This window comes from Erpetoichthys calabaricus, chromosome 2, assembly GCF_900747795.2.
Source record: "Erpetoichthys calabaricus chromosome 2, fErpCal1.3, whole genome shotgun sequence".
Lineage (NCBI taxonomy): Eukaryota > Metazoa > Chordata > Cladistia > Polypteriformes > Polypteridae > Erpetoichthys > Erpetoichthys calabaricus.
In genome coordinates this window covers 172310583-172324452 of record NC_041395.2, presented here as the reverse complement: position 1 = coordinate 172324452, position 13870 = coordinate 172310583, and the positions used below count along the sequence as shown (strand labels likewise).

The following is a 13870-nucleotide window of genomic DNA, read 5'->3' as shown; positions in this document are numbered from 1 at the left end:
ACATTAAATATGCAATTCAATAAGTCTCATGTATGTTGGGCATGTTTTATTGCTATAATTATTGTTATTCTGTATTAGTATTAATGTAAATAATAATTTGTGAACTTTGTGAATATTATAGAAAAACCTGGTCAAACAACATAGCAGCAGTGTGTTCTTTATAATATGTATACAGGGTGAGCCAAAAAGAAGTACCACATTTAAAACATTTTCTACAAAAATGGTTCAAGATAAAATAAATTTCTTTATAACACAAGAAAGGGTATACAAAATAGATTTTTTTCACTGTTTTAAAAATGTCTCCAAGGTGTTGGTCCTTCATTAGTGATACACTCTTGGATATGATTCCTGAACGCTCGCATGATTCATTTGGCCATTTCAAGGGGAATAGAGGTGACTTCATTGGGAATAGTATCCTTGAGGGCTTCAAGGTTTTGAGGTTGGTGTGTGTATACCTTCGACTTGAGAGAGCCCCACAACAAGAAATTACACGGAGCGAGATCAGGTGAATGTGAAGGCCACCCAATATCTCCGCACAGGGAGATCCGCTTCCCCAGAAACATCTCCTGCAAAACTTGCATGGATCTCCGTGCCATATGAGCTGTTGCCCTATTCTGTTGAAACCAGGCATCCACCACATCCATTTCTTCTAGTTGGGTCCACAAAAAGTTCTGTAGCATTTCAATGTAACGTTCTTAAGTGACGGTGACTGTTGCTCCCCCCTCCTCAAAAAAGTAAGGGCCTACAATGCCAAATTCTGCAACGGCACACCAAACTGTAACACACTCACTGTGCAGGGAGTCTCTGAAGTTCACAAGGGTTGGTTTCAGCCCAATAGAGAAAGTTTTGCTTATTTACACAGCCATTCAAATGGAAATGTGCCTTGTCTCTGCAAATGATGAGAGATTTTCTGTTCAATGGTGTACCTGTCTGTCTAAATTTAGCCACCCACTTAAGAATTGTTTTCTGATTTGGGATGTCATCGTTGGGAGGAATGCTGCCATGAGTTCAGAAGGTGCTTTGCCTAGTGATGATGGCATGTTGCCAACCAAAAACTATAAGGGATCGCCTATCAAAGGACTCTCACCCCTGCCCTCTGCCTCTACCTCGCGCAGTGAACTTGAGAAACGTGGTTTTTCATTTTGGCTCACCCTGTATACAGTGCATCCAGAAAGTATTCACAGCACATCACTTTTTCCACATTTTGTTATGTTACAGCCTTATCCAAAATGGATTAAATTCATTTGTTTCCTCCGAATTCTACACACAACACCCCATAATGACAGCGTGAAAAAAGTTTACTTGAGGTTTTTGCAAATTTATTAAAAATAAAAAAATTGAGAAATCACATGTACATAAGTATTCACATCCTTTGCTCAATACTTTGTCGATGCACCTTTGGCAGCAATTACAGCCTCAAGTCTTTTTGAATATGATGCCACAAGCTTGGCACACCTATCCTTGGCCAGTTTTGCCCATCCTCTTTGCAGCACCTCTCAAGCTCCATCAGGTTGGATGGGAAGCGTCAGTGCACAGCCATTTTAAGATCTCTCCAGAGATGTTCAATCGGATTCAAGTCTGGGCTCTGGCTGGGCCACTGAAGGACATTCACAGAGTTGTCTTGAAGCCACTCCTTTATTTTGGCTGTGTGCTTAGGGTCTGTGTGCTGAAAGATGAACCGTCGCCCCAGTCTGAGGTCAAGAGCGCTCTGGAGCAGGTTTTCATCCAGGATGTCTCTGTACATTGCTGCAGTCATCTTTCCCTTTATCCTGACTAGTCTCCCAGCCCCTGCCGCTGAAAAACATCCCCACAGCATGATGCTGCCACCACCATGCTTCACTGTAGGGATGGTATTGGCCTGGTTTCCTCCAAACGTGACGCCTGGCATTCACACCAAAGAGTTCAATCTTTGTCTCATCAGACCAGAGAATTTTCTTTCTCATGGTCTGAGAGTCCTTCAGGTGCTTTTTGGCAAACTCCAGGCGGACTGCCATGTGCCTTTTACTAAGGAGTGGCTTCCGTCTGGCCACTCTACCATACAGGCCTGATTGGTGGATTGCTGCAGAGATGGTTGTCCTTCTGGAAGGTTCTCCTCTCTCCACAGAGGACCTCTGGAGCTCTAACAGAGTGACTATTGGGTTCTTGGTCACCTCCCTGACTAAGGCCCTTCTCCCCTGATCGCTCAGTTTAGATGGCCGGCCAGCTCTAGGAAGAGTCCTGGTGGTTTTGAACTTCTTCCACTTACGGATGATGGAGGCCACTGTGCTCATTGGGACCTTCAAAGCTGCAGAAATTTTTCTGTAACCTTCCCCAGATTTGTGCCTCAAGACAATCCTGTCTGAGGTCTACAGACAATTCCTTTGACTTCATGCTTGGTTTGTGCTCTGACAAGAACTGTCAACTGTGGGACCTTATATAGACAGGTGTGTACCTTTCCAAATCATGTCCAATCAACTGAATTCACCACAGGTGGACTCCAGTTAAGCTGCAGAAACATCTCAAGGATGATCAGGGGAAATAGGATGCACCTGAGCTCAGTTTTGAGCTTCATGGCAATGGCTGTGAATACTTATGTACATGTACTTTCTCAATTTTTTTATTTTTAATAAATTTGCAAAAATCTCAAACGTTTTTCACATTGTCATTATGGGTTGTTGTGTGTAGAATTCTGAGGAAAAAATGAATTTAATCCATTTTGGAATAAAGCTGTAATATAACAAAATGTGGGAAAAGTGATGCACTGTGAATACTTTCCGGATGCACTGTATAATGTGTATCCTTATGTTTCATATAATTGTTAGCAATCTTGCCAGTGGAGAGTGAATTAGTGCAAACAATAAATTTTAAAGACACTGGAAGTTCACAAAGATAAAGAGAAGGAAAAAGCAATTTTCAATTTTTGTGATTTTTTTTTTTTTTATCAAAGAACTAAACATACTATTTACTTTTAAAACTGGTATTCTGTTTGTAATCATGCAGTTAACTTGTGTATTAGTTTGTTTTATTTGCTTGAATACTTTTTTTTTTTTTTTTTTTTTTTAAACTAAAATGTACTCATTTCTAAAACGCTAAGCCAAACCTATATTCACTTACCTAATGTGTGTAATAAACTGCAATATTTCTTTGGCATCATTTGCCAAAAACTGAAATTCATTAAAACAAATGCATGAATATAAAAGACAACATGAATGTAAATATACCATTGTAATCCATTTAAACTATCAGATTACAAGGAAAATGTTATACAGTATATAGGTACAATTATACTATAGCGAAGTGTAAAATAGCAGCGATTACTGATTCTTTCCATGACACAATAGTGGCAACATTTACAGCTTTACATAGGGGATCAAAAACTCTCCAACTGGCACTGACAGACTTTTTACACAGAGTGCTGATTTCAGTCCCAGGCTTGCTGGTAGGTTTCTCAATGCACTATAATATCCAAGAAAAGAAAAATTGATGGAGAAGACATGCAGGTTATGATGTTCTGCAGCAGAACATAAAATTATGATAAAAACGGAGGTACCTGTGTATCTTGTTTGTGAAGTAAAAGCAGTGGTGGTAGCTTTTGATATATTCCAACTCATGTTAGTTATATAAAATGTTAGTTTTGTCCATCATTAAAACGGAGTTTGACACCCTTGCCTTAGAGGTAACATTGCTGTAAAGTGCATTTTGCATCTGAAGTTTTTTTTTTTTTTGTTTGTTTTTTTATATAAACTTCTTCCTACAGTGGAATTATGTGAATGTTACACAGTTTAAGCATGCAGTACCATAAGCTAGACAACCATCCTTTAAAAATCTTTTAATTTTTGTCTTAGGGCACCCACTTACTTGCTGCCTCTAATGACTTTGCTAGCAGGATATGGACAGTTGATGACTACCGATTGCGGGTATGCATTTCATATGCCATTTTAATGTTTTTGCTTTTTAAATTTAATCTTTTTTTAAACTGTTTAATATTTATGATTCTGTTTGGTGTTTTATACAGTAAGGATTTGTAATGCATTTAGATTTTTTGTCATACTTATAAACCATTTTATTTTATGTATATATGTATATGTGTATATACAGTACTGTGCAAAAGTTTTAGGCAGGTGTAAAAAAAAATGCTGTAAACAAAGAATGATTTCAGAAATATAAATAATGGTTATTGTTATCAATTTATAAAATGCAAAGTGAGCGAACAAAAGAAAAATCTAAATCAAATCAATATTTGGTGTTACTACCTTTTGCCTTCAAACCAGCATCAATTCTTATAGGTACACTTGCACAAAGTCAGGGATTTTGTAGGATTATAGTCAGGTGTATGATCAACCAATTATTCCAAACAGGTGTCACACGTAGGTTGAAACACAGTCATTAACTAAAACGGAAACAGCTGTGTAGGAGGCTTAAAACTGGGTGAGGAACAGCCAAACTCTGCTACCAAGGTGAGGTTGTGGAAGACAGTTACATGTCATTGCAAGATTGAGCACAGCAACAAGACACAAGGTAGTTATACTGCATCAGCAAGGTCTCTCCCAGACAAAGATTTCAAAGCAGACTGGGGTTTCAAGATGTGCTGTTCAAGCTCTTTTGAAGAAGCACAAAGAAACGGGCAACATTGAGGATTGTAGACGCAGTGGTTGGCCAAGGAAACTTAGTGCAGCAGATGAAAGACACATCAAGCTTATTACCCTTCGAAATCGGAAGATGTCCAGCAGTGCCATCAGCTCAAAACTGGCAGAAACCAGTGGGACCCAGGTACACCCATCTACTGTCCAGAGAAGTCTGGCCAGAAGTGGTCTTCATGGAAGAGTTGCAGCCAAAAAGCCATACCTCCGACGTGGAAACAAGGCCAAGCGACTCAAGTATGCACGAAAACATAGGAACTGGGGTGCAGAAAAATGGCAGCAGGTGCTCTGGACTGAGGAATCAAAATTTGAAATATTTGGCTGTAGCAGAAGAGGCAGTTTGTTCGTCAAAGGGCTGGAGAGCGGTACAATAATGAGTGCAGGCAACAGTGAAGCATGGTGGAGGTTCCTTGAACGTTTGGGGCTGCATTTCTTCAAATGGAGTTGGAGATTTGGTCAGGATTAATGGTGTTCTCAATGCTGATAAATACAGGCAGATACTTATCCATCATGCAATACCATCAGGGAGGCGTATGATTGGCCCCAAATTTATTCTGCAGCAGGACAACGACCCCAAACATACAGCCAAAGTCATTAAGAACTATCTTCAGCGTAAAGAAGAACAAGAAGTCCTGGAAGTGATGGTATGGCTCCCACAGAGCCCTGATCTCAACATCGAGTGTGTCTGGGATTACATGAAGAGACAGAAGGATGTAAGGAAGCCTACATCCACAGAAGATCTGTGGTTAGTTCTCCAAGATGTTTGGAACAACCTACCAGCCGAGTTCCTTCAAAAACTGTGTGCAAGTGTACCTAGAAGAATTGATGCTGTTTTGAAGGCAAAGGGTGGTCTGGTCACACCAAATATTGATTTGATTTAGATTTCTCTTTTGTTCATTCACTGCATTTTGTTGATTGATGAAAATAAATGATTAACACTTCCATTTTTGAAAGCATGCTTTGTTTACAGCATTTTTTCACACCTGCCTAAAACCTTTGCACAGTACTGTATGTGTATATTTGTATAAATAAATATGATGTGCAAGCATTGCAGCATGGATACATGTGTCTCAACATATTAGGACAACACAAATAATACATCTCATTAAAAGAGTAAAATGAGTTAATAGGCAGTTCCCTAGTGATAAAACTAGATAGATAGATAGATACTTTATTAATCCCATGGGCAAATTCACATACTCCAGCAGCACCTTACTGATACAAAAAACAATATTAAATTAAAGATTGATAATAATGCAGGTAAAAAACAGACAATATCATTGTATAATGTTAATGTTTACCCCCCCGGGTGGAATTGAAGAGTCGCATAGTTTGGGGGTTGAACAATCTTTTCAGTCTATCAGTGGAGCAGGACAGTGACATTAGTCTGTTGCTGAAGCTGCTCTTCTGTCTGGAGATGACACTGTTTAGTGGATGCAGTGGATTTTCCATAATTGATAGGAGCCTGGTGAGCGCTCGTCGCTCTGCCACAGATGTTAAACTGTCCAGCTCCGTGCCTACAATAGAGCCTGCCTTCCTCACCAGTTTGTCCAGGCGTGAGGCATCTTTCTTCTTAATGCTGCCTCCCCAGCATACCACCGCGTAGAAGAGGGCGCTCGCCACAACCGTCTGATAGAACATCTGCAGCATCTTATTGCAGATGTTGAAGGACACCAGCCTTCTAAGGAAGTATAACCGGCCCTGTCCTTTCTTGCACAGAGCATCAGTATTGGCAGTCCAGTCTAATTTATCATCCAGCTGCACTCCCAGGTATTTATAGGTCTGCACCATCTGCACACAGTCACCTCTGATGATCACGGGGTCCATGAGGGGTCTGGGCCTCCTAAAATCCACCACCAGCTCCTTGGTTTTGCTGGTGTTCAGGTGTAGGTGGTTTGAGTCGCACCAATTAACAAACTCATTAATTAGGTCCCTATACTCTTCCTCCTCCTGCCCACTCCTGATGCAGCCCATGATAGCAGTGTCATCAGCGAACTTTTGCACGTGAAAGGACTCAGAGTTGTATTGGAAGTCCGATTTATATAGGCTGAACAGGACCGGAGAAAGTACAGTCCCTTGTGGCGCTCCTGTGTTGCTGACCACAATGTCAGACGTGCAGTTCCCAAGACGCACATACTGAGGTTTGTCTTTAAGATAGTCCACGATCCATGCCACTAGGTATGAATCTACTCCTATCTCTGTCAGCTTGTCCCTAAGGAGCAGAGGTTGGATTGTGTTGAAGGAGCTAGAGAAGTCTAGAAACATAATTCTTACAGCACCACTGCCTCTGTCCAAGTGGGAGAGGGATCGATGTAGCATATAGATGATGGCATCCTCCGCTCGCACCTTCTCCTGATAAGCAAACTGCAGAGGGTCGAGGGCGTGTTGAACCTGTGGTCTCAGGTGGTGAAGCAGCAGCCTGTCCATGGTCTTCATCACATGTGATGTCAGTGCAACAGGCCAGAAGTCATTCAGCTCACTAGGACGTGATACCTTTGGGACTGGGGTGATGCAAGATGTTTTCCAAAGCCTCGGGACTCTCCCCTGTTCCAGGCTCAGGTTGAAGATGCGCTGTAGAGGACCCCCCAGCTCCGATGCACAGACCTTCAGCAGTCGTGGCGATACTCCATCTGGACCCGCTGCTTTGCTGGCACGAAGTCTCCTCGGCTCTCTGCTCACTTGCGCTGTTGTAATTATGGGTGGGGATGTCTCTCCTATGCTGGTATCAGCAGAAGGATGTGTGGAGGGTGCAGTACTCCGAGGTGAGAGTGGGTTAGGGTGGTCAAACCTGTTAAAAAAGTTGTTCATTTGGTTTGCTCTCTTCACGTCTCTCTCGATGGTGGTACCCCGCTTCGAGCTGCAGCCAGTGATGATCTTCATCCCATCCCACATTTCCTTCATGCTGTTATTCTGCAACTTCTGCTCCAGCTTTCTCCTGTACTGCTCCTTCGCCACCCTGAGCTGGACTCGGAGTTCCTTCTTCACGCTCTTGAGCTCATGCCGATCACCGCCTTTGAAAACCCTTTTCTTCTGGTTCAAAAGGCCCTTGATGTCACTTGTAATCCATGGCTTGTTGTTAGCATAGCAGCGTACAGTTCTTACTGGAACTACAATGTCCATACAGAAGTTGATGTAGTCAGTAGTGCAGTCAACAACTTCCTCAATGTTCTCACTATGTGATCCCTGCAGGATATCCCAGTCTGTAGTTCCAAAACATTCTCTCAGAGCCTTCTCTGCCTCCGGAGTCCACTTCCTGAATGATCGTGTGGTTGCAGGTAGGACCCTCACTTTTGGTTTGTAGTGAGGCTGAAGCAGAACCAGGTTATGATCTGCTTTCCCAAGCGCAGGCAGCAGGGTAGCGCTGTATGAGTCTTTAACGTTTGCATACAGTAAATCCATAGTCTTATTTCCCCGGGTGTTACAGTCCACATACTGGGAGAAGGCAGGTAATGTTTTGTCCAGCGTCACATGGTTAAAGTCTCCAGCGATTAGCACAAGCACCTCAGGGTGCTGCGTTTGTAACTTAGCAACAGCAGAATGGATGATGTCACTTGCTGTCTCCAGGTCCGCCCGAGGAGGGATGTACACGATGACAACAATGACGTGTCCAAACTCTCTGGGCAAGTAATAGGGACGCAAACTTACGGCCAACAGTTCGATGTCCCTGCAGCAAGTGGAGACTTTGACGTTAACATGTCCAGAGTTACACCACCGTGTATTAACACAGAGAGCGAGTCCTCCTCCTTTGTGTTTTCCACAGGTACTTGCATCTCTGTCCGCTCTAACTGTGCTAAACCCGGGTAGCTCCACGTTAGCATCTGGGATGGTGGTAGTTAGCCACGTTTCGCAAAAGCACAACAAACTGCATTCTCTGTAGGTTCTGACATTTTTCACCAGCGCAGCCAGTTCGTCAATCTTATTTGAGATTGAGTTCACATTTCCCAGAATCACAGAAGGCACTGAAGGCTTAAAACGCCACTTTCTCGCAAGCTGCTTCATTTTTAGCTTAGTGCCGGCTCTGCTGCCACGATACCGCCTTCTTCTTACCTCGTCGGGTAAATCGGGAACCACACCGGCACTGGTATTTGTTCTCCGCGCTCGAAGTTGAGTACTTGAATAGATGAGTCTTGGCGTGTAAAAATCCATGCCCACGTTGTAAAAGTAAGTGTGTCCAGGGAACGAATCCACATAAAATAAAGTGATAGGAGTGATCAATAAATAAAAATAAATAGAAAAATAAAAGTAGAAAAGTACACATACTCATACAGTCATACACGGAGCTGCTGACAAGGCTGCCACTCTCGGCGGTGCCGGAACTGAGTCTGAATGCTTAAAAATGCTTAAAACTACCCAGTTATCACAAAAAAAATTCATAATACACAATGTCCCTGCAAGCTTCTTTTACCCTTTGTTATTCTGCTTACAGTAAGTGTCCCATAATTTTGTGAAAAAGTTGCTGTTTCTCGTGAAAAGTGTGCTTTAGCCGCTTATTCAATCCATCACATTTAGTTCTGTTTTGTACCCTTCAGTCTATACCATACTGTGTGGAAGTAGAATGTGTGAAATGAAACAATTTGCTAAATGTTTTTAAATTAGTTTTGTTTCACTGCTTCTGGCATTTTGCTTTCAAAACATTCCATTTCTATACTTCATGACTTATCATAAAATGCATTTGTAATGTCCATTAGCTCAACCTCCTGTCTTTAAGGTCCTTTAGAGCTGAAAGTCCTTTACCATCTGTTTTGTCTTGGTAGAGTAATGTATTGCTCTACTTTCCCCTATTATATTATTAATATGTAGCCTTTGTCAGAATGCCTAATCTCACAGATTTACCACTGTTTATAAGGTATTATAGTATATAAAACTTATCCCCACCTTCCCTTCTATATCTATAGGCAATTAGGTGTAGTAAAAAGATAAGCAGGAATTAAGTTACACACAAAACAATGTATTATTGGTAATATTCATAAATAATAACAATATGCAAAATACATTTGAATATTGGCAACCATACAACCTGATTAAATGGTAATATGTAGTTCAGGCGGCACACAGACTTGTACTTACTTAAATGTCTCTAGTTAAGGCATCATTTGTGCTCAGCTTTCAGCCACATGTCTGTTCAAAATGGCTGCTAAACTGTGCTCTTCATTGTGCTGTCTTCATCATCACAGGTTAGCAAGAGAGAGAGACTTCATCATATGTTAGTTGGTAAGAGAGAGAGTGTGAGGTTAAACAAGTAAATATAGAGATTTTCTGTCCAACCCCTACAGCCAATAGGGCGTCGTAGTACTTAAAGGCCTCTGAGACAAGCCAATTCCAAACAATCATACCCCAGACCAATGGGGAAATAGAACATCTTAATACCTGCCATTCCCCAAAACCATTTGTTGAAGTAACCTGGCATCCATGCCGTGGTTGAAAGACTTTAGCAGAGAAACACTCGCCAAACTGGTTTAAAGCACACACACACGCACCCCAAATCCTGTTGTAAAATTCAAGAAGACTCGGTCGTAAAGGGGGCAAACATGAATTCCTCTCACCAAAGTAACACTAAATTACAAATAAAGACATACAAAATATTTATCAAGTTATATATAAAATCTCACATCACAACATCATCAACTCAGCAGGTATTGTTTTTTTTAGAGCATAATTACATGGCGAAAATCCTGGTGTGGCATGATATAAAAGGAAGATTATAATCTTCAGTTTTTGGTTTTGCTGTGATAGTTACTACAACTGTGAATGTCAAATTATGTTTCCCCTGGACCTGCTCCAGTAAACTATGCTTTGCTTGTACAAAGCAGTCTTTAGCAGTCAAATAGTTGTTTACTTGTTTGTTTCTACTCTCATCCATTAGCATACGCTTACTGGACACAGTGGGAAGGTGCTGTCTGCTCGCTTCTTGCTGGACAATGCTCGTATTGTGTCTGGCAGCCATGATCGAACTCTTAAACTGTGGGATCTTCGCAGCAAAGTCTGTAAGCATTTTTTTTTAACAGCAGCTTAAGATGAAATCAGTTGCTTTTAATGGCAAGCACTATGAATACTGTTGCCGATGTCCAAGATTTTGTCTTGAGATTCCTCCATTAATTTGTTATATGTAATTAGAGCAAAGCATAAAGTAACAGCTGAAAATGTCAATGTGAATACCTTTTTCCTTTAATTGATGTACTCTTGTGTTTTTATATTTCCAGAGTAAAACTCTCAAAGGGATACTCTAGTCAGCAAAACTTCAGTAGAACTGATAGACTGTCATTTTTCTCTATGACGTGTTGTGTACTTCCTGAGAGTTTGTTCACTTTTAAGGAACATTCACTCCCATTAAATTGTCGCAGTGTCTGAAATAAATGAAATACTTTCTAGTTCATTAACTGTTTATTTTGGAAAGCTTTGGATAATCACTTTCAGTGTAATTTCATCATTCATCAGATGTTGAACATAAAATAAGGTGTACAGTGATCCGTCGCTATATCGCGCTTCGCCTTTCGCGGCTTCACTCCATCGCGGATTTTATATGTAAGCATATTTAAATATATATCGCGGATTTTTTGCTGGTTCGCGGATTTCTGCGGACAATGGGTCTTTTAATTTCTGGTACATGCTTCCTCAGTTGGTTTGCCCAGTTGATTTCATACAAGGGACGCTATTGGGAGATGGCTGAGAAGCTACCCAACTTACTTTCTCTCTCTCTCTCTCTTGCGCTGAGTTTCTCTGATCCTGACATAGGGGGATTGAGCAGGGGGGCTGTTCGCACACCTAGACGGTACGGACGCTCGTCTAAAAGTGCTGAAAGATTATCTTCACGTTGCTATCTTTTGTTCAGCTGCTTCCTGAAACGACATGCTGCACGGTGCTTCGCATACTTAAAAGCTCGAAGGGCATGTATTGATTTTTGACTGAAAAACAAACTCTCTCTCTCTCTCTCTCTCTCTCTCTCTCTCTCCCTGCTCCTGATGGAGGGGATGTGAGCTGCCGCCTTCAACAGCTTTGTGCCGCAGTGCTTCGCATACTTAAAGGCCAAACAGCCCTATTGATTTGTTTGCTAGAGATTGTTTTCTCTATCTATGTGACATTCTGTGCTCCTGACACGCACTCCTTTGAAGAGGAAGATATGTTTGCATTCTTTTAATTGTGAGATGGAACTGTCATCTCTGTCTTGTCATGGAGCACAGTTTAAACTTTCGAAAAAGAGACAAATGTTTGTTTGCAGTGTTTGAATAACGTTCCTGTCTCTCTACACCTCCTGTGTTTCCGCGCAAATCTGTGACCCAAGCATGACAATATAAAAATAACCATATAAACCTATGGTTTCTACTTCGCGGATTTTCTTATTTCGCGGGTGGCTCTGAAACGCAACCCCCGCGATGGATGAGGGATTACTGTACTCAGACACAATCGTGCTCTTTGCAGAGTATTTCTCTGAATTTCAGAATCCCTTTTATTTGTTAGTACCTAATGTACAGGACTTTTACTTAGAAGCTTTGGATACACTTGTAACAGAAAATAACATCACATACAAATAGCATAAGATAAGCAACATGTATTGTAATCGGTTGGAGAGTAGTGCAAAGATCACATTGTTTCCATTTTCTTAACACTTGCCAATGAAGTAGTAATTTAAGAATGAGAAATACAATTTAACACTTTTTCCATGTAAAATTAGCAAGATGTTCAGCTGCACTTTCATGTTTTTCTGTGTATGTGCACATTCTGTCTTTTCTTTGAATTATTAAATGCAGATAGGTGTTGTTTTAAAGAATGCATTTTTTTGAGATTTTACAGCTTTGAATGCCGGCAGTGAGGGTTAATTTCAGTTACTTTTCTTGAGCATGTATCTAATTTTAGAACAGTAACAAAAAAGTGTCTTTAAAATATATTTAATTATCCTAATGAGTTGTACATTTAAATAAAGTGTGAATACTAGGCACAGTTCAAAGCAGTTACCAGTACTGCTTCAGTAAATATGTATATAGGTAAGGTTTATTTGTTATTCCAAATTGGCTCCTATGCCAGGGTGGACTGGCAGTTTCCTACCAATGCTGCTGGGATGGCCACTGCATCCATGGTTTTGTATTTGATTAAATGGGTGTAAGTATGTTGAATCCCAAGTACTGAGCGTTTATGAGCAGCCTGCTAATAAAATTTCAAGAACAGTATAGTCTAACTCTGGACCCATTCTAGGGTCTTGCCTTGGAAATGTAGAAAGATTCATCCTATTTATGAAGTATCCTTAACACAGATTCATACTTATATACAGCCCCTAAACTATAATGCTAACTGATTAAGTGGCTCATCCAACCTTTTAACTGAGCCCATTTAAGCCATAGCTTCTTCTGAAGCAATATTAGCATTTTTCTTCTTTATAGCAGTTTACAGTTGGTCTGTAAAATGTTAGGTTTCATAATATTTAAAAAAAAAAAAAAAACTCTTTGGATGAATAATTGAGACTACACACATCCTGTACATCCTGGCGGAAGCCAAACCAAATAGATTTTTCTGTCTACAAGCTCATTACAAAACATTAAAGGAACACTTTTTGCCAAAAAATCAATTGTGTACACTCATTAGTAGAGAAATGCGGTGAAATTCAATGGATGACTCCTCAGATCTGCAGTGCTAAGAGAAAAGGAGAATATACAGTTTGAAATATTAATGATGAAGTGTTTCGTGTTGATGTAGGGAAGATTCCCCGTTTGTAAAAACAGACCTTCAACGGAATGTCTTTTTTACTTTATGGCATAACAACAAAGTACATTTCTGTGGAATTAGGAGGAAAACCTTATGAAAAGCAAACACCAACAATTTGTAAATAAAGAGAAATGCAGTTTTTCCTTAATAGTTTTAAACCAGTGTTGGAGAAAGTGTTTTGAAATCTTAGTAAAATTGAATCATGATCTGTGAGTCATTCATTCACAGTCCTCACAGACATTACATATCATCTACTTGAGGTATACATTCTTTAAATGCTTTACATTGAAGTAAAACAAGCAAAAACCCTTTTTCTTTTCAAATCCAGGTATAAAGACTGTGTTTGCTGGATCCAGCTGCAATGATATAGTGTGCACAGAGCAGTGTGTGATGAGTGGCCACTTTGATAAGAAAATCCGTTACTGGGATATCAGGTGAGATATAGCAGACTTCAACAACGTCAAAAATGGACTTGCTCTGATGTGAAGATCAATGCTAAAGAACACATGCAAATGTTCCCTTATTTTCTTGATATAGTCAGTGTTGTATATACTCAC

General features: G+C 40.5%; 1 protein-coding gene across 3 annotated transcripts in view; it reads left to right on the top strand.

Moving 5' to 3' along the window:
• The window catches only part of atg16l1 (ATG16 autophagy related 16-like 1 (S. cerevisiae)), a 73253-nt gene that overhangs the window by 44461 nt on the left and 14922 nt on the right, over window positions 1-13870 (top strand). For all 3 annotated transcript variants that reach the window (XM_051923581.1, XM_028794801.2, XM_028794800.2), the window contains 3 exons: window positions 3825-3896; window positions 10483-10603; window positions 13642-13747. In XM_051923581.1, coding sequence (XP_051779541.1) covers window positions 3825-3896; window positions 10483-10603; window positions 13642-13747 — 299 coding nt within the window. The remainder of the gene's footprint in view (window positions 1-3824; window positions 3897-10482; window positions 10604-13641; window positions 13748-13870) is intronic.